At 37.6% G+C, this 24,935-nt stretch overlaps 2 protein-coding genes across 2 annotated transcripts in view; one reads left to right on the top strand and one right to left on the bottom strand.

The window, feature by feature from the left end:
- Positions 1-24,935, top strand: part of HS2ST1 (heparan sulfate 2-O-sulfotransferase 1) — a 108,615-nt gene that overhangs the window by 6,107 nt on the left and 77,573 nt on the right. The gene's annotated exons all lie outside the window — the stretch shown is intronic.
- Positions 1,913-24,321, bottom strand: SELENOF (selenoprotein F). The gene is made up of 5 exons (XM_027651616.1): positions 24,215-24,321; positions 22,223-22,390; positions 12,440-12,503; positions 4,664-4,713; positions 1,913-2,972 (listed from the first exon to the last, which is right to left on the bottom strand). Exons 1-5 carry the CDS (start codon positions 24,290-24,292, stop codon positions 2,841-2,843), a joined length of 492 nt encoding a protein of 163 aa, XP_027507417.1. The 5' UTR covers positions 24,293-24,321; the 3' UTR covers positions 1,913-2,840.

The raw sequence follows: 24,935 nt of genomic DNA, 5'->3' as shown, positions 1-24,935 counted from the left end.
TCATGTTCCAACTCAGTCATGCATGCCTGCTGCTTTTATTTGTCCTTTCATTAACTCTCTCAAGATTTGGCACAACAAGAGCATTATATAAGATTAAATAATTCTTACATAAGTCTGAGTGAATGCCTTTCATGAAGTACTGGGTGCTTATCATGGCTATAAGTAAAAATGAATCACTTCCTTTTTAAACTGGAGCTTTCAACCTTGTATTCTGTGTGGTTAATTGCCACAAGCCAAAATAACCTTTTGAGCTCTATGAATTTTCACAGCTGCAGACTGGAGAAAAAAACCCTCATGCTGATAAATAGAAACTTAAGAATTTCCAAAAGAAATTATTCCCCACTCTAATTGCCTCTTTTAGCACAAAGCCCAACTCATTTGTGCCAGAATGCTAAATGTTCCTAGCGCATGTCGCTAGAGCCAAGACCCTGAGTATCATCTAAAGGACAGAATGAGAAAGAATAAAGCCAGGACAGTATGAATTTGATGCTTCAAGAACAGCATGGAGCACAGCCAACAGGTCAGGAAGTGTAGGTAATTAAGCTTTTGCTAGAAGCTACAGATTGAGTAGGATCAGGGCTCAGCATCCCAGGAACAGAATCAGGGAAGACTCTAAACATGTTCCTATATATAGGGAAATACAGGAATGTACCTTGTGCATGCTTTCAAACTAAGAAAATAAGTACCTTTATTACAAGGCCAGATTAGTATGTGGAATAGGAATCAGCAAATCAGGAACCTAGGAGAGAAACTGGGAGAAAAGCTCATTTCCAGTCTCCTTAAAGGAGGAAACATGTGAGAACTAGTACTTGGAAAGGTCAGAAGTTGCAGAAACAGTACTGTGACTGCAGTCATAAAACTCAGTGATGCTGGAGGAGAAATTCTTTGGCCTGTCATCTTCCTCCACTCTGGCATGGTTATCTCACAAGAGTGAGTTTCTTGCTTCTGTAACAGACAAGCAAGAGCAGCAGTGAAAGACCTGGTGTGGGAAGATAAAGTGTGTAGGGAAGTACTGGGCTGGCAGTAGGAAGACATGGAAAGAAAAGGGAGACTGAAGGTCAGAAGCACTGGCTGTCATGTTAAGGAGAAGGAAGGAATCACAAAGAAGCAGAGAAAAATATTAGGTAAATATCAAATGAAGAAAACAATCTCTCTGTTGCATGATAAAGAGGACCTAAAGCTGGAGAGAAGGATGAGGTTAAAATATTCTGCTAAAACAGCACACTTAATCATCCATACAGAAACTGAAATCCCTTGCTGGCAAACACAGGAATGAGAAGTATGGAATATTCAGTATATTAAAAGACCAGTGGATGGCAGCATGTTTTTGCTACCAAAATAGTGGTCATCATGCCACACGCTTTGGTTGTAGCTCCTCTACTGACTAATACTTCATATATCCCAGGAACAAATCCATGTTTGACTCTAATAAGTCAGCACAAGCTGCAAAGATTTGTGCTTTTTATGTACAGATTATGTTTCTCCAAGACAGTGGTGACCACTGTTGCAGCTGTCTCACACTGAGTCATCTGGGAGGCCAGGAGCATGTTTCACAAGGACAGGAGTGAAAGACATAGCATGAGAGTGAGACATCATGTGACCCAGCTGCACAGACCTTCTATGAGTTTATAAGAGTATTTCAGGAATAAAAACTCCGAAGGCTATGCCTAAAGAATCACCTTTGAATATTGCTCCTGATAGTTTAGCGTGGTCTCAAGTCCCAGGTTTATTGTTCTGCTATGAAGCTGATGAGTTCTTCTCCAAAGCTGGGAATAAGATCTGTAATTATAGTGATATAAATTCCTTGAGATATATTCCCAGGTCTTGAGATATAAAATTCTATATGAAGACAAAACCTGAGTACCACTTCAAGTCATAGCATAACACCCAGCCACCCAAAAACTGGTGAGCATTAAGTAGTTAAAGGGAAAATTTATTTACTAATTAGACTTCAGAAAAAACCCCACATTATTCTTGATTACCATATTTATTGATTCTAACTGGAAAAACCTGACAAGTCTTAATGGATTTGACTCATTATACGTACTGTCTATATTCCCTGTTCACATAAATTTCAACTGAGAAAGAAAAATATACATTTTAAAAGAACAGTTTCTAAATTAATTTGATAAACAGGCTTACAATAAATTTCTGAAAGTTAGAAGGAAAGCTTTTTCAAAACTTATAGCTCATGTTTTCTGAAGCAAAACACTTAATGTAAAGCACACCTGACATCTGACTTCCATATACCTCAGAGGTTTTCTATGTAGTCTTCACTAAAGTGTACTTACTAAATGTTTCACAGTATCAGAGCATGAGTTCCTTCATCAGCTTCAAAACCTGTGAACTAGATACTCACTGTAAACAATGTTTCTATAAAAGGACAGTTCAAATACAAAAAAAAAGAAGAGGGCATTAGTAGCCAAGTTTCTTTGGGAGATAGAAGATTGCATTTGGTTCTGACTTCCTTAGAAAAAGCAGCAGACAAAAAGCATGGCAATCATTTCAATTATTTGAAGCTCTTCGATTTTAAGAGCATTTGTAAAAACAGGTCCAATTATAACAAACTGATATTTGCATAATTAACTTTAAAACGAGGCATTTTGTTAGTGATAAATGCATTAAGAGCTGAAATAATAACGTTAAGACAAGCTATTGTTTGTCAACTTGTCAGATATGTGTGCTGAAGCTTCCCTTCTAATTACAAGATGTTTAGTACAGCACAACAGATATTTTAAAACAAATACAGAAGCTGGAATGTGTTTTCAATTGTAGGACAATTCATCTGAGAAGATTACCATGACAAAATATGAAAAAGAGAGAGGATGGAAAACAATGATTTATAGACGTTCTAATTTTTCACTTAGAAATTCTTCCACACTATCTGTATTCCACTTGAGGATGCTCAGTTCTTCTGCAATGTTCCCATTGTCATCCAGCAGCTTTAGTACAGGGTCAGAACCACGCACATACTGTAGGGAAAAAAAAAAGAAGAGTCAGTTACCTTGGGCAGGAAATGCATTCTCCATATTAACACCTCCCCTGCTCTCTAGTGACTTAAAGCAGTTCAGACTTCTGACTTGCATTTAATGTCAAAGAGAGCAAAGTGGAGGAACAAGTCAAATGAAGGGGAGTGAGGGTGTGTGTCAGAAACATCTACTTGTTCTCCTTGGTGCACCAGACCAGTTAATGCATGTGCAGAGAGGCAATGCCATAAGCCTGGCTTTGAAAGACGGTATTTACTTCAACTGTTTTAAGCTACCAAAGCTGGATTTTTGAATCAAGCAGATGAATGATCTTTCTCATGTGATCAATAGCCTTTTTAACATTTTAGAAATTTCAGGCCACTTTAACATGTCAAAGTTCTATCAATTTCTAATGTAATCACATTCTTCCCTGCCATGTTGTATCTGTGCCTACTACACTTTGCTGGTAACACAATTCTTTAATGCTGCTGCAAACTCACTAAGTCACAAATATGTAACGCAGATAAAGGCTTTTAACAGTATTAAAAAGCTCTGGCCATTTCAGCTTATGGAAAGATTTCCCCAGGAGTATTTCACTTTGCTTGACTGAGCTAACACAGTTGGTTTTACTTAATGAAGCTAACAGCACCTCTAATCAGTTTTCCAAAAGTCTTGTAAAATAAATACAGATTAATTGGCACAACATTTTTTTTCTGGTACTGCTCTATACCTATCATAGTCCAGACTGCTTTGATGTTCAATAAATCTACAAAGTTAAAAAAAAAAAAAGAAACAGTCAGACATGCAGAAGGAGAGAAAGCTTTTGAAAGAAACTGGAGGACATGGAGACATGAATGTGTGAGACAGACAGAGGAAATCTGTTTTAGATGGAATCTGCTGCTGAGAAGACAAATCATTTATTGCAGCCATGCATAGCTATGAAGTGATTCCAGATGGTGCCATTTGGGGAATAGGGATGGGAGCACAAGATGTGAGAATCAAGATGTGTATCTGTGAAGTACACTCAAAGTTCACATAGGATTTTAAGAGGAAGGTGAAGTCTTACACTAGATCTGGAAACCAAAGAATTGCTGGGACTTAAGGCAGTGCAGCTTATGCAGCTTTACATATATGCAAGTCATAAGAAACAGCATTCAGTATATGCATTTCTATAAAGCTGGATGTTTGAAGTCCATAACATAAAAACAGCACAATAGAACACAGCAAGAAAATTCTGAGAGGGAGGAGAAAAATATAGGAATCACTGAATATGTGGAAATGGCAGCTCCATAAGAAAATGAGGGGAGAATAGAACAGGAGAAAAGGAAACTATGGCAGAATAAGCTTGAGTACACCCAAGATATCCACAAAGTAAGGACAGAATGTAAGCATTCCTTACATTATTTTCCCATCTGGTATTACGGGTTACAGTATAATTTTTTTCTTGGCTTAAAACCAAACAACAATAAAATAAACCAAACCCCCCCCACCACCAAAGAATTGGTACCGGTTACTGAGCAATAAACAAACTGATATAACTAGCAGAAACTTGTAAAGATTCATACTGGCAGTGCAAATATATGTCCTCTAATAAAGGATTTCCTGATCAGCAAATAGAGAACAATCCACAGGAGGACTATCTCCACCAAACTTAATTCTTCCTAACAAGCTGCAAAAAAAGTTAGGCTACTACTCACCTTGATTTGCAGTCCCCTGAAGAGCTTTGGCTTATCACTCCTGACAAAAGCTATGGTTGGAGAAAAGAAAGAAAGAAAATCAAACTCTTCTCCACTTGCATTAAGTAGATTTGCATTAACTTAGTATTCGACAAATTATTTCTTTTGGAATGATGCTTTAGAAGATATTTTTATGTTAAAAACCTTAATATCTTCACAAAATTAATAATGCTAAACTTATTACACCAGAGGAACACCTATTTTTGTTGGTAATCTGAACAAGATTCAGATCTGCTTGGGTTTTCCTCAAACACTAGTGCAACTGTGTAAGTCAGTTTATCTGCACGTACAACTGACAGCCTTCAGCAGACTGGCCCATATGCTGCTGTGATGCGCAAATGTGAGGGGAAGCTTTAGAGCGATCAAAATCTGGCTGCAGATAAGCTTTGTGAGGGAGGCTGAGCATGACACCCATCTCATCAGCACACTCCACACACACTGCAGCAGTGCGGGGGGAAAGGGCACAGAGGAAACTGTGGGTAGAGGTGTTATTCTTGCAAACAAGACAGACAATCTTGTCTTGCAGAGATCTCTGAGATTATGTGTTGAAAACCAGCAAGGAAACAAGACCAGAAAACAAGAGGAGAAGCTGGTATCTCCTCTTCTCTTGACACTCCTAAAGGCAATCGGCTTTAAGAGGGACTCCATGGTCTGTCAGGCAGCTTACACGGAGAGAAGTATCCCATCTGAGGTGGGGCTGCTGCTGCTCAACTCCTCACTTGAAGCACTAGTCAGCAAACAGTGGGTATTAACAGCAGCACAGTCTCTGTATCCCTACAGCACAACCCAGACTTTAACCTTAACTTTGAAAAGACAATATAAATTATTTCAGGATAAATTGTGAGCATAATCCCCTCCTTCCAATACTTTACTCTAATGAATGCCTGAGTTCTAGAGGTATTTAAAATTTATTTAGAAAATACAGTCCTCATTACTCCCTTTTGCAGTCAGGCTGTGCTAAAGGCTGAGTTTAGTATCTGTACTGACATTAAGTGGATTCAGGACACTCCTGTAGTACGTCAGTAGCATCTCCCCAAGGATGAACCCTGTCAGTATGGATTGACTCTTACAAAGGTGCTGGCTGCATGTTCAAGCTGCTTTTTCAAGGTTAGACCACAACGAATCTCTCACAAATGGCACTGCATCCAACTGGTCCATGGAGATGAGTTCAACCTCAGGACTAATATTTCATACTGCCTCACAAAGTGCAGTGCTTTCCTCAGTAATTGCAGAGATGTCTCCTGGCATCTTTATACCTATCTTTATATTACTGCAGTTACCTTAACACTTTCTAACATGGTTATACAGAGTGGCACTTATTTTCTTCCCTTTTCCACTGTGCTCCCAGTACAGATCAAGATCATATACTCTGCCTGCTGCACCAACCACTACACAGTATAAACAAGGTAAAAAAATACCAACGGCCCAAGTTGCTGCCAGGCCCCTGAAGAAGATAAAACTTGTTCTTGTTCTTTCTACAGGACTGTACACTAATGCCATATTGTAACCTGTACTGTATAACAATTTCAAATAGCACTAAATAACCAGTACTTGCTCACATACTGTCTGATTTAAACTCAAAGACATATTTGCAACTTCAGTGTTCCCCATGTCCTTGTGACCTGTCATCTTGGCTGTCATCAACAGGAACATGCATAAAAAGTGGCAAAGATATTTCTTACGTTTTGTTAAGTCCACAGAACACTGAATTATTGCTGGAGGAATTTTTCCACATCTTTCTTCAATTTAAATCTAAAGCTGAAGTCAGTCTCTAGGGCTTTATATGAATAGGAAGTGGTAAGAAGCACTCAGCATAGTGAATAACTTTAATTGCAAAACTTAAAAATGGTAAGAGAGCACAGTAAAATGGATAAAGTTTCCAAAGCAACTCTGAACTCTAGAACTCAGCTGCATTAAAGAATAGCCTTTGGGAGTTACCTCAGGTTACAGCACTTTAAGCTTGTAACAGGTGTGAGAATTTGTTACTTGAGCGACAGATGAAAGCTCATTTGGACATGAGCAACTGTTCTCTGGCTGCAGTGTTGGACTGAACAAGCTCACATAAAATGGAAACAGAATTAGGTGGAAGAAGAAAGTATTCTATAGGCAGCATTACATTCTGTCACGTTAAAAGTAGCTATTACACACTTGTATCAATGTCAAATGTCTAAATCTTCTGAAAGCTGAAGTGCTACAGAACCTTTTTCCTGAAATTTGAGACAGCTGGAACGAAATTAGTTTCTGTTATGGCATATTTATTTCTAATGCTGATCATAGTGACTTTCTGCATCAGTCACTTGAATTTGCAATGCAACAAAGAAAAACACTCACTGTACAAATAATTTGTATATTCTGAATTTTAGAAGCTAAAATGGGAAACTAAAATACTGATATACAATACATTAAAAATACAGATTATCCCATCAAATACTTTTTTTTCCTTTCAACCAAATCAGTCCTTGAGTTGAATTAACAGCCTTTGAAATGAATTGGTGAGGTTAGGAAGTCAGATACAGCTACAGTGCACACTGTGTGTTTGGGACACACAAGTGCTTGCTCATCATGGGATGTGGTATATATGCTCCACCTTCAGCCCTGCCCCAACAGTTTCTCCTCTATGCCCTGACATCTACGTTGTTGCTTCCTGTGTCTAAAGGGTACTTGCACGTCATCTTTACACCATTATTTAGTACTTTGTTGTCTAATACTGAAATCCTAGTTATTTCCCCATTTTCTTCTCTCTGTAGCTGCTTTAGAAATTACACACTACAGAGAAACAAGCATTTCTCTAATCCATCCACGGGTGAGCAGGGGAGACATTTTCCAATTTGACTCCTGTAAGATGAACTCTGAGCTTGGTGCCATGACACAGTGTTCTGGTGAATTAAACACCAGACTACGAGAGCTGTTCTACTGACAGCTTTGCAAAATCACTTTACCTTATGCTCTTTTAAAACATGTGCAATACCAAAGCACATGCCTTCTGTTGGAAGGCACTCCTGAGGTGTTCCTACAGAGCAGACTGTATTGCCACACAATCAACTACAACTAAGAGGTCTGTATGATCACTTTAAAGCCTGCCCCACATCAAACTGTTTTGCAGACAGAGGTAATACTGAACAGTGCTTCTAAAGACCTAAAAGCAGCCTCTACCTATGAACACAGTAGAATGGAGAATTCACTGCTATTGTTATAACGTCCCTTTGTTTTGATATATAACACCTCTTTGTTTTAAGAAAGTCTGTGAAAACTAGTTCTGTTGGGACTAAAGTTAAGAGTCCTAAGTGGAGATTATTAAGGACATTAAGCACCACTGTGGCCCAAACAGCAAGTCTATGTATATGCACACACACACCTGCACTATCCTCTTAGGTACATCAGGATACAGCAGGAGTCTGACCCAATATGGGCATGACACCACATCTCCCCAGGCACAATGAAGAGTTGTTCTGAGTTAATTTCAATAAACAGAAAGCAAATGTAATATTACTTCAGATAAGCTATTGAAACAAAGGGTAGTCTGCTTATCTGGCGCTGAATTATTAGCCACAATCTGTTTGAAAGTAAATAGTTTTACTGGAAACACAAGTTTGTGCATAATGTCACAGAATTGTACATAGAAAAGGCACAAAGAACTTGACCATTTTGTACCTGAAATGAACTTGAATTAAAAAAGGGGTTTATTGAGACATTGCCAATTATCAAGTGTTAAACCTATGAAAAAGAAATGCAACCAAAACAAAAGGAAGAGCAATAGAGGCATATTTTATGAAGACAGGAAATCCCAACATTTAATAATGTCACCAATAGCTAAGCATTGCTAAGACAACTAGCAATATTTGCTCAAAATGTGAATATGTAAATCACTGGCAATACAGGCACACCAAAAGCATTACTGTCTTTCCTCAGACTCTTTAAAAATTTGTTTTGGGGACAAATACATGCTCTGCAGTTTTGAAGATGGCATGAGCCTGCTTCTAAGGACACCATGAGAGCCTTGCAAAAAGACTGAACTACAGCACACATCAAGCACTCATTTACATTTTAATGACTATAGCTCTTTACCTTCCAGGGACCTCAGTTTGAGATAAAAATTTAAACTTAAGAATTCATATGGCACATCAATAACTACTATTTGCAGTCTGTTAGTCAAGTTACAATGCAGCTGTTCATGGTTTTATACAAAGCACCACATGCTTTCAGAAACCAATCCAAGGCAGAGCTCCAATCAAGCCTGAAGAACAAACTTCACAAAACCCCAAAGACAGGGTACTTTGTATAAGCAGTTGGGCAAGAGACTTTTCTGAATCTGAAGAGAAGTATTGTTTTAATTTGTGTATCATCTGTTTACAAAAGATTATGATAAAGTGATGCATGTCTCCCATTATAATATCCACATTTCTTAGCAAGTGTTCTACTAATGCTTCTATCAATGCAAGATTTAAGGTTAATATAATTTTCTGACTTTCTTTTATCAATATTTATGAACTACAGATTAAAATAACTAGGAAATTAGTGATCTTACCTCATACAATACAGCCCCAAAAGAAACTACATTTTAGTAGCTAAAAGAATTCCCCTCACACTTGCAGAACTTGGGCAATATAATAGTGCTTACTGACTCTGAAGTCAGAAGGTCTAATATAACTGGCTACTATATGAGTTCAAGGATTAAGGACTCTGTTTCCATAACAGATTTGCTGGGAGCACATCTATTTCTTAACTTAGAGTCACACAGGGAGAGGTGAGAATTATTTTATTGGTAAAACAAGAATTCAGAGAAATACAAATGAAATGTTCAATGAAAAAACCCAGCCTAATTCAGTTTTTGTCAAACAAACTAGAAAGAATGTAAGAGTCTAAACACTGATCTCCTATCTCATTGTGAACAGAACACAGTTGCCACTGAAAACTCAATTTAAAACAAATATGCTAGATTAATCACTGACCCTCATAATTTACTATTCTATTCCAGAATCTCAGCTTTATGGGTGTCAGCCAAAAACTGTCACATTTTGTGTTACTTGGTATAATAAGGTATTGCTTCATCTGTGAAACTTGTCACTTAGGTTTTCAATGTTTCAGAAGCACTTTGATGGAGTGCTTTTAAACAATAAATATTTAAGAACAGTTTTACAGAGAACAACTTCAAAATATATGTAATATAAGAATTAGAGTACAGCATTTATAATGGAGCAATTTATTTTTAAGGGAAATTTATCAGGAAAAATAGTTCAGTACTAAACTTAAAAGAGATGTACAGAAATGTGGTTTGTTACCAGACTTATCACAAGAAGCTATATTTGAAAACCCTAATAGACATCCTTGGCCACATTCACAGAAGTATTTAGCAGTTTGCTGTGACATTACAAAGAATAACATTCAGTTTAAGACTGAGATAATCTTGCTGAAGACTAAACTTTTTCATCCTCTAGCTGAGGACTAGATTTTTTTCATCACTTCTCACTTCTTTGCTCTCCCAGTATCTACAAATATATTCCATGTGTAATGATTCTCACATTTCAGGCACACAGGTGTATTCAGCAACTGTTTATAGCTAAAAATTATGTAACCAGTAATTCTGAAAGAAACCTTGATACAGAAGGACCACAGAATATTGCATTTAGTAACCATGAGCAACCTACAGTTTTTCCCAACTGTGTAACTTTTACAAACCTTTATTAATTTGGCTGATTTTAATCCCTAATTATTTAAAAATGTGAATCTCATAATTAAAAAAAAAACCAACAAACAAAACCAAAACCAAAATAACACTGTTCACTCTTTGGTCAAATAAAATATAATCCAGTAGTCTGAGACACATAAAGTCTGTGGGACTGCCAAGTGACAAAACAATTTACACAGGTACTTAAAGGTACTTAACTTCACAGTTACAGGAGTAACATACACTAATCCATGTATTCTAATACATACACAGCCCTGCAATTAACAGCATCATTTTGTGTATATTCTGGAAAAAACCCCAAACACACCCAAACAAACTTTAAAAAATCCTCACAGAAGCTATGGAAAAGAAATCAATTATTTGTGATGAGACCTGTCAATGACAGGCTACACAGTTCAATGAAGCCTACCAAGACAGTGCTTCAAAAGCAGCAGCGTGCCTTTCAGGCAACCTAACTTCTGCAGCAAACATCCAAGTGAAAAGCTGAAATAAGAAACACTTCTTGAATGTTAATGTCCTAAGATGGAGACATTAGATACTGTTTCTGAGAGAAGTTAAAATCAAAGAGAAAATCTAAGTAAAAGTATTCTGAGACCAATAGTAGTGTGAAGACAAACACTAGCTCGAAGAATATATTCTACCGCTTTTTAAAATTTTTAAGTATGCTCTTAAAATATATCCCACCTTCTGACCTGTTCTAATATCCTAGCAGTAAATTTGGTCAAGAAAAACTTAGATTGAGAAGATGCAGAAATCGGTGATGAAAAGGCAAAAGAGAAATTTAAGTGCGCTACTCAGTCATTTTTTAATTCTTATTGTACCAAAGAAAAAAGGGTAGTCAAACTAGATATCTGCTTAAGAAACACTGAAATTTATTCAGCTGTGGTAAAGCCACTTACTTTTAAAAAGTAAGCTATATGATTAATGGACTGTAATTATTTGAGCAAGTTTAGATAACCAAGGATTGAAAGGAAAAAAAACCTATTCAAAATTTTCAAGTTTTTCCTTTTGCACCGTTCCAAGTCTTTGGAACACATTTCATGGTGTGAGGGCCGTTCCCTTTTAAGGACCTACACATGAAGATAATGGAGGACATATTGCAGGCTGGGGTCAGGCTAACAGATTGAGCTTTTCCTTCAAACCTATAGCTCAAAGGAACACTTAACTGTTACAAATTCACAACCATAAAGCAGCTGAGTGAATGGGCAACAGTTGAGAATGTTTTTATGTTTGCTAAATTTGAAGGGTCATGGAGATAATAGGGATTCCTGTGCTTACAAAGTTAATCTCCTCACGCCCCTGAAGAAGGACAAGTCATTTAAACAATTCTTATTTTGACATTTTAAACAGTGGAAAAGAGAAAATAACTTTGCTCTGGTCTTGCAGTCATTCAACTGAACTATGTGTGGGTACATGTGACAGGCTGCTGCGTAACTTATATAAATTGTAACCTGTTTTAAACCCCTTTCTTTGTTTTTTTTTTTTTTTACTTGTTTGTCAGCCAACCTTTAAACAGGCAGGTATTAATACTGCCCATGGTAGATGGAAACATGCTGTTTGTGTAATTTTTAATTCTAAAGCTAGATTAGTCTTTATGTCCAATGATGTCCAAAGTACAGTATTAGGGTCTTCATCACAGGAAAAACCCCCCAAATAACCAAAGTACTGCTATCACCTAAGCTCTTCCCCAGTTTATAAGAAAAGTCCAGTTTGAAATTTCTCACAGATTCTTTTCCTGCTGCTTTCTCCCACCACGCACTGATGGTACTGATTTTCCTTTTACACTACTGTATTCCATTCCCTTTAGTTGACTGTCATTATCCACTGATAAAACAATTATATGGCAGGATCTGTGAAAATAAAGTAGTTCCACAAGTGCACAATATAAATTCATCTATCAATTATTGGAGACCAGTTTCATGAGTCTCAGGTCAATGTAACTTTACCGATACACTAAATTTATGACTACTTGCAATAGTACTTAAAAGCACATTTTGTCATTCAACTGTGACAGTATTTCATATTTGAAAGAATAGCAGTGGTTTACTTACCTTGGACTTGAGGGAACCTTCCCAATTTTCATCCACATACCTCTAGGACAGCTCCTGCATAAAGCTGTAATAGTAAAGAGAAGCTGTTAATGACAAAAATAATCTAAATTATTAGTTTATATATGGTGTGTTATCTGTTGAACTATTTCTCTTTGAGGAGACAATATGCTATTGCATTGATGCCCATTACAAATAAGATACTAAACAGAATCACAATTCCAGACCTGTCTCTGATTTATGCAACAACTGACTGTTCACTCAAGATCCATGATAATTTTCATTCATTACACTAAAAATGTAAAACTAGAAAAAAAAAAAGATAATTTGAGATGCACAGTTGCTGTAAGCAAAGCTTCATTTAACAAAAAAATTGCAATCAGACATGTTACAATGGGAATTACGGGCTAGGAACTGGAAAACTGTTTCTTCTTTCCCTAAGATATTAACAAAGTCTCAGAAATACAATTTAATTTCGGAATATGAATATTCTGAATTCAGGTCCAACTCAATATTTGTCTAAATACTGTGAATTAGAACATAAGAAATACTCTAATCACTTGGAGGGAAATTACCACTTCTCCCTTGGTGTGAACTAATCAATGATCATTACTTAAATGGGAAACTGAACAGAAAATGTTACACTGCATTATCTGTTCAGAACAGCAGCTCAGAAATTTGTTCAACTACAGATAAATTGCATGTCTAGTTGAAAATGTAAGATAAAATCCTAAGATTTGACCATTAAAACCCTGAAGTACTATGAAATAATACTCAAGAGATCAAAAATACCAGATTTTTTAAAAGCTTTTTCACCACTCAAATAAAGGTTTTAATTAAAAAAGGCAGTGATAAACAGCTCACATACTAGCTTGCATAATTAAAGTTCCTCTGGAATTAAAACACGAAGCAATTGCAAACACGGAGGAAATACAGAACAGTGATAAGCTTCACTTACCTTGTCTCTATTTGTTATTCTTTAAAAAACATTCAATAACAATTCTATCAGCCATCCAAGATTTAGATATTAGTTTGCACACTCACTAATCCAATGAACATTTATACTGGTTCTCTCATACTGACAGTTATCTGCACTTTTCTATCAAGAAGTCAGTATAAGGAAATGTACAAAGGAATAAATAGCCTTCTATCTAGTTAATTAACTATTTTATGCAAGTGTATAACTAAGCATACTCAAATTTAGGACAATGGTCAAATGAGCATTTTTGAATTCTCATTACTCCACATAATTCTTACAGTTATTTTCTTCCTTTCAAACACGGATTTTTATGGAACAAAATCACTATAAGAATCCAAAATATGTAAGACATTTTGTAATTACTCACTACTCCCAGTTTGTAACTCCTGGCCAATATCTGATAGAAGTTTAACAAAGAAAACAGCTCAATTATTGATGTCCAAATTTTGAGCTTGTAACTCTGCCATAATTGAAACCCAACTGTGCTGGTACAAAAAAAGTTTAGATTCATGCTGGGACAAACAGCTGCTCTCGATGGCTAGACTAGAATGAAAGAAGATTCAATTGGCTTCATTTATAACTCTAAAGAAAGGTGTCTTTTGCAAGAAGCACAGGTTTATTTGCATCACTTAGCCCACCACAAAAGCACACTTGTTAATATCTACTGCTGCTAACATCTCATTGTGTCCAGAGCAGATGTTCTCCAAAACTTCTTGTGAAGGCAGTCACTGTGTTCAAGCATTACTAAGAATGACATGTATCACTCAGTATGGAGGCATATAAACATCTCGAGTCAGTCCATTACACAATGCTTAACTCGTCAGTTAGTTCATTTTAAAGTAATGCTTCACTTGTTTAAGTGAAGTTTAGTACTATAAAGAACGAAATAAAGACCCTCTAAACTATTACTAGTGTCCATGCCAACATCCAAAGCAAATGCTGTTATGATTTCCAGGCCAATTCATGCCTGTATCTATAAAAAGAACTTAGTTTTTTTTACAACATTCTAATAGCATGCTTTCTGTCTTTCTATTGTGACAATATCTGAACTCTTCCCTCACCTTTTCCAAAGCATCAACTTGAGTTCAATTTCATTCAAAAGCTTTAGTAAAGCACCTGAACCTCTTGTTACAGTTCGTACTGATGTAATCAAGATGGCTCTGCACAACTGAGAAGAAGAAAACCACACTATTGGTCATATTTGCTTTAATGAAGAAGCAAAGTGGCAATTACAGCAGAATACCACCATTTACATAAGAATTGTGCTAAATAAAAATAGGCATTGTAAAAATAATTGTTCCAGTAAGTAAAACCAAGGAACTTTAACTTGGATGAAAGGAAACATTTCACCTGCTCTTAGGAAGGGAATTGAAGCAATTTCTGCAAGACAATTCCAATGGTGTCTCATTTATGCACAGATAAGGTATTGTTATCACAGTTTCTCATGGTGAACACTGCAGAAGAAAAATTGCATTCCTGCTATGTAACCATTACTGTTTACAGATCAAACTGAACTGCAAAAAGTGGTACTTAACACAGAATGCTCCTTGATCGTAATAAAATTATGCTAGATCAAAGGTGACAAAAAAGTTGCATAAAATACAAAAAGTTATACCTAATTTTACTTCTATGACACCAGTGTCTTGCAGACTGGTTTCTTCTAACTAATGACTAAGCCTGACCTTGCCTAACACAGGTTACAAAGTGTCACTCAAACTGGATTTGTGCAGTTGTTTGCAATCAGCTGAAAAAACCACAGTATCAGCATGTCTTAAGAAATCAAACGGAAGGGGCTGTTAAGATAAAGCCACACGATGGTCAATAGCTGCCTCATGGTACCTGGATTCTCCCTGATATCTGTGTATTGTTCTCTCCTAATATCAAACTATTTAAAAAGTACAGTTAAGCTCTGAGAATAAGCAGTAAAGCACAACTTATGACTACAGCTAAAACTCTGGAATTTTTGCTTGCCTCAGGTACAAAACAATCTTCCACTAAATACTGACCAACAACTAGTTTCTTTCCAATGCAAACAATTTTTTTATGAGATTCACTGTCAATTTTGATTTCATCTTATATTATAACCAGATCTGATGAAGAGACCTCCTTATATCCTATCAACTCAAACTATTATTTCAAAAAATGTCAGGAAAAATATTGATATTATTATTCTTAATGGCCTAAGTTGCTTGGTATGTAAAAACTGGTACTGTTGGAAGATAGGGTGAATGATCTCTTTTTTTGAAAGGTGTGCAAATTTTTACTGTGTTCCATCCATCCACCCAGAGAGCAAACCAACATGTTGATCAATATTTGTTCTTCTGAGAAATGAAGTTATAACAAAAAGAGATTTTGTTGCAAGTTTCTTCTGTGTTTTCCTAAACTCCTCTAACTACCAGTTCATTTGTGACTTTTAGTAGAAAACTAAATTACTTTAAAAAAATATACACTGAGATATAAACTATAAAATATTTTTTCTTCTATGGGAGACAATGTATGGTATTTATATGGACAGTTCAAAGTTTTCAAAATCACTCTAGTCTTTCTTTTTCCTGGAGGCAGAACATGAGTAAGAATCTGTGAGTTAACAGAGAAAGCCTCACTGCCAGGAACATTATGAATTACTGCTCTGTGATACAGAAAGCCAGTAAAGTTATTACTACACACACATCATTCCAAACTGATGTCATCAGTAAATTTAGCAACAAAGCAACTTCTCCCATTGACAACTCATTATCCTGTGAAGGGTGATGCCTAACTCCAAATAAGAGCTTGGAAACAAGAGTCTAACAGTCAAAAACCACTTAAGTGAATCAGTGCTATTCCTGTGATCAGTGGTATGTATTACAGGCAAGTTCCTCTGAACTAAGCTCTCATTTATTTGCAGAGAAGGAAATTCCAACTGAATATGAGGGTGAAAAAAAAGTCACAATGAGGATGTTTAAGCACTGAAACAATTTACTAAGAAAGGTTGTAGAATCTGCATTCTTGGAGATCCTCGGAACTTTGAGTTCTGCTTTGAGCAGCAGACTCAACTTTTTCATTCTGTACATACAAAACATAGTGGTGCATTAGTGTTACATTCTCCAGAATACAGGAAACGTGTCATCCATTTAAGTGGTTTATTTTTGTGTTTAACAATATCCTCCTTGCAGGATTATTTAAATGTTTTTGCTGTTTAAATCCAATAACCACTGAAAAATTCCAAAACAACTTCCATTTCTGGCAGACTATCTTAGTTAACTTTGCTCTATGAAATGGTTTGGTGTAAGGTCATGTGAGCAAGAGATATGGCACAAGGGTGAGAGAGAAAATGCAGAAGCTGAGCAACCATCAACTTTAGACCTCTGGAACTTGGTGGTGTGAATGCCCAATTTCAGTGGAGGTGGAATGGAAAAGAAGAGCAGAAAAAGGGCTCCTGTGTACAGGCTCTCACTTAGACCTAATGTGCAGAATTAGGCAAGCAAAAAAGTAGAAATAGAAAGTTAATAGTTCAAGTTTCAATTTTGGAATATACCATCTGATTCTATTTAAGCATCTACTTACCTCTAGAAGTATAATCCCTGAACAGCTCTTTTATTCTCCAGAATATATGCTTTTATTAAAAAAGAAAGGACCTTAGAGTTGAAAAGAGAACAGATCTCATGAGCTATTCATCTGACCTCACGCATTTCATTAATTTTGAAACCTTTAATTTTTGAAGTTTTTTCAACAAATTTAGAGTCAAATGCCAGTACTTTATCTAGATGAAGGTCAGCCTTAATTAGCTAAACCTCATCCATTCCCCAGCATAGATGCACATTAACAACTTAAATTCACATTTATCAAATTCAGATTTATAGTTTCCCCAACGTTTTCTTTTTCACTGATAAGACTTGATAGAGGTCTCCCACAGGTAAGGCTTGCCCTGTTACAGACAGATAATGTATTTTATCTCAGTTTATCTGACAGAGATGAACCTTTGGTGAATCTGAGACAAACAAAAGATGGTAAATTTCTGTCTTAGGCACTGACCAGCTATCTGCACCTTCCTTATCTAGGACTACTGTTTGTCAACATTAATTTTCACTGCTGATAACATCATGTACAGAAGGAAGGGAAAGACTGTACATGGTAAAGTTCTTGAGAAGGACATCCACTGCAGCACATTTTTAGTACAAGGAATGGTTGTGCACAATATTCTGAGGCAGCAGTACTCTCCTAAGAGACTGTCTCAATTAGAGGGAACACAGTCAGCTCAATTCCCCTAATTTCCCTATCAATACTTCTCATCAAATTATTCCTGTATGGGACACTTCTTAGTTAATAGCAAACTTTGAAGGAAGATCATATGACATATTAGACCTAATTACAGAGTTCTGATTATTTACTTGGGTGTTAAATAAAATACACTGTCATTGAATTACACTATTTTGAAAGTCACACTTGATAAAAAAAACAACGAATGTGAACCATTTTTATGTACCATGTTATAAATAAGGAGTACAGTTATGTAAAAGCACAATTTGTTTTTTTAACAAAGCAGTCAAAAGACTTTACAAAACACATCAAAAGACAGAAAAAGATGTGGGTTTTGAGAAACAGCTAGAAGTAAACTAAAATTCTAATTTGTTTCCACAAGCATTGATATGACTTACAGTTACATTACCCCACTGAGATGTCAATGCATTCTAAGGAGTTCTCTGTTTTTAACCATCGAGTTGAAAACTAGGAGATGAGATTGCTTCACTGGAACTATTCATATTCAGAGCCTCTGGCAGAACAAGCAGGCAGCCAACAGTAATTTGAGTGTGGCACTTTAATTAGTGAAATGAAAAGAAAAAAAAAACAACTGAAAAATGAATGTAAATTGGGTTACACAGGAGTAGCCTGAAGCATTAAAAGCACTTCAAGTTATTCTACTTCCAGTAATTACTGTGAGTTTTGTAAACTATTCTGAGTTTTAAAAAGTAAGTCTCAACAAGAATGTCACCTTATTTCTGCTTGTAATTTATAACAGCACACTTAAGAAGTCTGTACATGTAAAAGGGTAGAATTTTAAGAAAGCATTCCATTTGATTTTTTTTTCATAGAAGTAGTACATAGTCATGACGACAATGGTCATGTTTATTACTAATATTACAGAAAATATTTATTTCATTTCATAGAGGGATTCAACGCTAACTCTATGCAAAGAAAGGGTTTTAAATTATGGCCAAAATACATCATAAGGAGAATGTAAGTAATATTCATCATAATGAAAAAGGGGTTCAGAGTTCAGGCTGCACTTTTGACAGACCAGAAGTTCTGTGTTTTTGCAGCACTGAAACAGACCAAATCATTCATGCCTTAAAATGACTTCCCACAATTTCAAGTACCAAGGACTTTCAAGGAAAAGAATGGCTTTATGCAGTGAAAACATGATACCATCTTCCTGCAGAAATGTCCCAGTACCTGATTAAGTACAGCACTCGTTACAATGTGACACTGGGGAACAGGCATGCAAAGATGCCTATGCCACACCTTCTGATCAATGTAACTGCAGTGCAGACACCTCTACCCAGATGGTAAGCAGAAATCAACACTAAAAATCTAGGAAACGTTCCACTGTTGTGATTTGACTTTTCCCTCCATTTTCTAGAGTGTTACAGTATGCATTTGCAGGATTTTCTCCCCAGGTGGTTCTCCCTTTTCAGCATTTTTCAAGATGTTGAGAAAACACAGTATTTAAAGTCTCTAAATACCGCTATTTTCTAAGTCTCATCCACTCTGTTTGTCTACTGCTAGTGGGGTTATGTCTATAGCCTTGCATTAACTTCCTCCCCTCTTAGAGCGCAATCCATTTCAAGTTTCTGAAATATTTTAGTTACTTATATTGTTACATCTATTACAAATTTGGTGAGAAATAACCCTAAACTTCTCATTACCTTAGCAATGCAGAGGTTAGATATTTCAATAAATGATTAAACCATGCTTTGACAGTTTAGCGTATTTTGATAACCCTGAATACATGCAAGAAACTTGCTAAAAATCTCAGGATTTTAGACTTTTTGCTTAAACTTGTGGAATGGAGCAGTCTCCATCTCCATGGAACTTCAGAATTATGCATATAGACTTCTGTATCACTGTTTGCCTTGTTTCACAGCAGAAACATAAACTATTTAGAAATAGTGTACGATAGACACGCGTGAAGTTACCCATGACAACTTGCCATCTGAACCATCCATTTTCATTACTCAACTTTTGCTTACACCTGATGTTGTGTTTTCTAAGTCACCAAACACCATAACACTACAAAATGACAAGTACTTGACAGCAGAAATTTAAAATGCTGAAGTTCAACACATCTCCGTGAGCAAAAATATATTTCAAAGCTCCATTTAGACATAGTGATAACTTGTGCAGGTTGTGGCAATCCTGCACAGTGCAACTGGGAAATTTAATGTATTGCACATTTTATCACAGAGCTGATTTTTAAAATCAATTTGGATTTTGACACGCATATATTGTTGAGATAAATCTAAGATTATAATACACAATTAATGGAATATGCTTATAGCTACGTCTGAAATGATCACACAGACTAAGTGAAGCTGCAGATGGAGTGCAGCTATTTTCAGCTACTGCAAAATATGGACAATCTCTCCTGCTACTACAATTTCATGCACAGTTAGCTTCACCTCCATTTCATCCTTCTACATTTTACACACCAGCAGTATTCTGCATCTGACAGACTGAGGCTTAAAACTTGCAGCTGTCTAAAGCAATACTATTTAAGCTAGCTTCTGAATTAGTGTGAAACTGCATACAAAATCTCTAGAGGAAGAGAAAATAACCAAAACATGTTTTTCATTTTACCCACAGTCCAATTCTGAAGTAATTAAAATATTTCACTGGACAGGTGTCAGCAGAAGTTTGGAGCAAGACAAATTCTGGGTAACAAGAGTACCTCACAGCTATTTTCCATAATCTCAATTCACAAACTACTGGACCAATAACAAAACCAGGATTAATAAACATCTTTCAAGGCTATGAAACAGTTCAAATCTGTAAACATCTCATTGGAGGTTGCACTGATACCATGCAGCACAAAGTACTTTTAGCCCTGAGGATATTTCACAGATCATTTGTGAAAAGTAGCAATTACATAAAAATTCTCAGATAGATGTGCTATCCCCTTAAACTTTACATTCTCATTTAAAACTCAGGCACAAGTCACGCCATAAATTAACTCCTGCTTTCCCTGTTTCTAATATTTGCCACACACTTGCAAAGAGAATTAAATTCAAATCCTGAGGCTGGCCCTGGAATTCTTTAGTTTGCAAATCCGGTTGTAGCACAGACTATGAACATGCTGTCCCACACCATGGGAGCAAATACCTGCTCATATAATGAACAAGCTACATCATGTACGGGAATCATGGCTCAGAAAAAAAGACTCCTGCACTTTGAGGATGTTCAAGCACGTAGTCACAGCATTAGCAAAACCCAGAGCATCACTGCTCTGGAACTCAGCGACGTACAAGGCTACAAATCAGCAATTCAAACATCTTACATCAAGATGCAGGTTTTCAGAGTAAGATTAAAAGTTCTACAAGCAAGAGGGTATGAAAAAAACCCTTTTAAGACTTTTGACATCCATTTACTCTTTACTATCAAATTTTCATTAGAAAGAAGATTTCTATGGTAACCCGAAAAAAAAAAAAGAGGGAATGGGAAAAACTATAGCTAAAGGCAGCATTCAGTTTTTCTATTCTGCATGCATATCATGAAAATTAAGAAGCTACTATAAATTATATTGTTAATTTTTATGTAACAGTAAAATCTTAAGGTCAATTACAGGCAACTGTTACAAACAGCACTATATTAAAATACAAGTCAATCCAAACTGTGATGATTCTCAATACGATATGTTAAGATAATATTAACAGTCATTTCTCCCAACACTAATTTTCCACTGGCTAGACTTCAAGAGAAATTACTGACTACAAGCTTAAAAAAAAAATTAAACCCACAAAACAATCACCAAATCTGAAAAACACATTTCTAAGAAGCGGTAACAGTATAAAAAAATTTCCACTTTCTTAAACGGTATTCATAAGAATATTAAAAATGATGCTGTAATCTTAAATTACCACATATTAGAAATATGTATTCTTTTCAAGAACTCTAAAAATTCTTTCTTGATGATACACCTTAAGGAACACAGATATTTATTTACTACAGATAAAGGAAAGCTTTTGCCTTAATTTAACTGACTAAAGCACAGCATGGGCTCTGAGCAAGATCATTCCCAAAATATCTAGCTGTTCTCACTGCTGCAGAATGGAGTTGAGCAGTCCTGCTTCTGTCAGGTTTGTGCCACTTCAGGAGCTCACCTGGCAGCTGCACCAGCCTTTTGTTCCTCAGGACTGAGCTAAGCTGTCCTGGCCATGATATTATGGGTCAATGACCAAGCAAGGGCTGTGATCAGTAACACCTGTCTCCTTATCCTCTTCTTTTGCCCTCTTCAAATTCCATACATCTTCCCCTTCAGAAAAGCTGGACACAGTTCCTAAATATGGTCACTTCACACCAGAGAAGGGCTGACAAAGAACCAAAGATTCTCCTGTTTGTAGAGGGACATTATTTTAGAGCACTATGGCAAGTCTGCAAATCTGGATCCTATATATGTTCATTGGGCTATGAATAAAATGTTGCATTTTCCTCTTGAAAGTATAATGCAGACTCTCATATATTTTTAAAATGCAAAGTTTCAACATGTTATGTTAAGTTTCATAAACATAACATGTTGAATTATTCCACAAAGGATTTGGTCCAAAACTCACCTTTCTAGTTTCCAACTGAGCTTCTTCTTGGCAGCACTCCCTGCAGAATGGATCCAACTGATTCAGATTGAACTGTCCAAGAAGATTGCAAGAACTGCACAGCAAGTTACTGGAGAAGCCCAGCTCTCTGCAAGCTTCTGATGACAGCTGTGCTCCATATACACTTACCTGAAAGTCAAGACAATGATATTTTTTAGCATTGATTTTTTTTTTTAAAGAAGACTTTACATGCTTTAATGATGAGAAAGAACTAAGTCTCTTGTGACTGTTTTACAGTAATGCCTAACAGTCAGCCCATAGGTTCAAAAACCACCTTATTTTGAAGTCTTGAACTAAGAGTCAAGTCCAGACAGTCATGATACATACATTTTGAGGTATCAGACCTGCCAAAATTAATTTATATACACTTCTGATAACTCTACTGTTTTCCTATTCACAAGTTAAGAGGAAAACCCAAACATAAGGAATCAGCTGAAATGCACATGGCTACAGCTTTCCAAAGCCTGCTCTTTCAAAACAATTGCAGTAAATTTCATATCACTGAAAACACTCTTCTAAAGTAAGTATGGGAAAAACACAACCAGGGAGGGACTACACAGACCAAACCGCTCAACAGGGCACACAAGTAGGATTTTAACTTCATCTTTACATTAATGTTAAAGAAAAATTACATATGAAAAGTGGAAGTGTAGGTAAGAACCTGCAATTCTGATTTTTTAGTAATACATTAAAATAGGCAATTCAATTCCATGGCTTCTATGTAAAACACCAGTTCTGCTTTTTATGGGCAGCAAAAATAATGTCACCAACTTTCACAGCACTTAAACGACATTTGGAGTTTGTTTTTGTAGAATCATTAAGGTTGGGAAAGACCTCTAAGGTCATCATTGAGCCTAACCATTAATCCAGCACCACTGTGTCCACCACTAAACCATACCCCAAGTGCCACATCCACACACCTTTTGAACACTTTCAGGGATGGCGATTCCACCACTTCCCTGGACAGCCCATTCCAATGCCTGACCACCCTTTCAGTGAAGACATTATTCTTAATATCTAAACTAAACCTACTCTGGTGCAACTTGACGATAAACCCTGCCAAAGATACATTTAAATTATTGTTCACTTATTAAATTTATGATGGTAGTACCTAAAGCAGTTTTCTTGCACCTTCCTGTTCGCCATTCACCCCTTTCATGCTTTACTGCCATTTTTCCCTCACTTTTGGATCTGTTCACCTTGGAGCAAAAATGGTGTTCCTGGCATTGTCACTTTGCTTCCACCAGCCACACCCCTCACTTCTTTCCCCAGCAGACCCCCAAAGCACCTGCAAATATAAGGCCAATACTCTGTTTTGGGGAGGTGCAGTGGGAACCAAGCAAAAACCAAACCGAGTATGAAAATAAGTAAAGACTCCCTTACAAGCGAATCCCTCAGGGAAGAAGTTTTGGTTACACGACAAGCTCAAAACAGCTTGAGAACAAAATCATGAGGGGAAGAAAAGAAAAATAAATAAAAGAGAGAAGTTCTCTCTCCTCATTATTTTCTCTCAAATTTCAGAACCCTAACTTTTATATTATCCTGAAATAGTAAGTGTAAATAAAAAGAACTCTCACACTTCAGAAGCTGAATTCTCAACAGAACAAGATAACAATACTTAGCCAGTGATGCGCCTCATTTCACCAGCATTTTCTCCTTCAAAGCTTTGACTACAAATATACGTTGCACTATTGCTTTGCTTTCATACCAGATAATCTAATACATTAAAGCAAAAGCAGCACTGATACAAACTGTGAAGCAGAAACCAGCCTCCAACAAGGAGAGCAGAAGAAGCGGTGGCGGAGGCAGGAGAGGAACGGGATGGGCAGAGAGCGGCCGCCGCCCGCACCGGGACACGTCTCACTCCGCCCCCACCCCACCCTCGCACCCGCCCTCTTTCAGGAATCGCAGCCGCTCTCGGTCCCGCGCGCACATGCCGGCCCCAGCTCTCACCGCCTGCAGCCCCAGGAGCCAGAAGGGCCAGCAGGGCCAGCAGGGCCAGCGCCGCGCCCACGGCTCGGCCGCCGCCATCGCGGTGCTGGAGCGGCTTTCGCAGCGCCGCCGGGCCGCGCGAGAACCCCGCCCAGCGCGGCTGACCCGGACACTGCCTGATGCGGGAGAGCACAGACTCGCCCCCAACCCCCGGCACCGCCGGCAGGAACAGCTAACGCAGAACGTCACCTGGAATTCTACGGAAAATATATGTTCACAGCAGGGCTTCACAGCGAGGTTAGAGGAGCTGCCGATCCTCAGCCCTGGTCGGGCACTGCGGACGTTGGCCCAAAAAAGGCCCTTATTCCTTTCTGGGGAGTCGCTGCCATCCGGCACTTCTACCCCCGGCCCCGGTGACTGACAGCCAATCTGACCAATACCATTGTGATTTTCCTAAGCGCCGTGGTGCCTGTGTCCAATGAGCGTGGGCAGGTGGGCGGGACGTCAAGACGTACACTCCAATCAGGAAGGGACGCATGTAGGCGGGACATCGCCCCGCTCCGGCAGCTCAGAGCCGGGGAGGCGGGGCCAAGGCGTTGGGGGCGGGGCACCGGATGCGCAGGGCCAATCGAGTTGCGGGAGAGGCGGGGCGGTGACGGCACCAGCAGGGACGGCGCGGGCGGGGTGAGCGCGGCGATGTGAGAGCGGCGGCGCCGGGCCCTGTCCGCGCCCCCGACCGCGC

The sequence above is a fragment of the Corapipo altera genome, unplaced genomic scaffold (genome assembly GCF_003945725.1).
Source record: "Corapipo altera isolate COAL_440 unplaced genomic scaffold, ASM394572v1 57, whole genome shotgun sequence".
In the NCBI taxonomy this organism is placed as follows: Eukaryota; Metazoa; Chordata; class Aves; order Passeriformes; family Pipridae; genus Corapipo; species Corapipo altera.
Note: the sequence above shows the minus strand (reverse complement) of the source record. Positions and strands in the feature narration are given on the sequence as shown.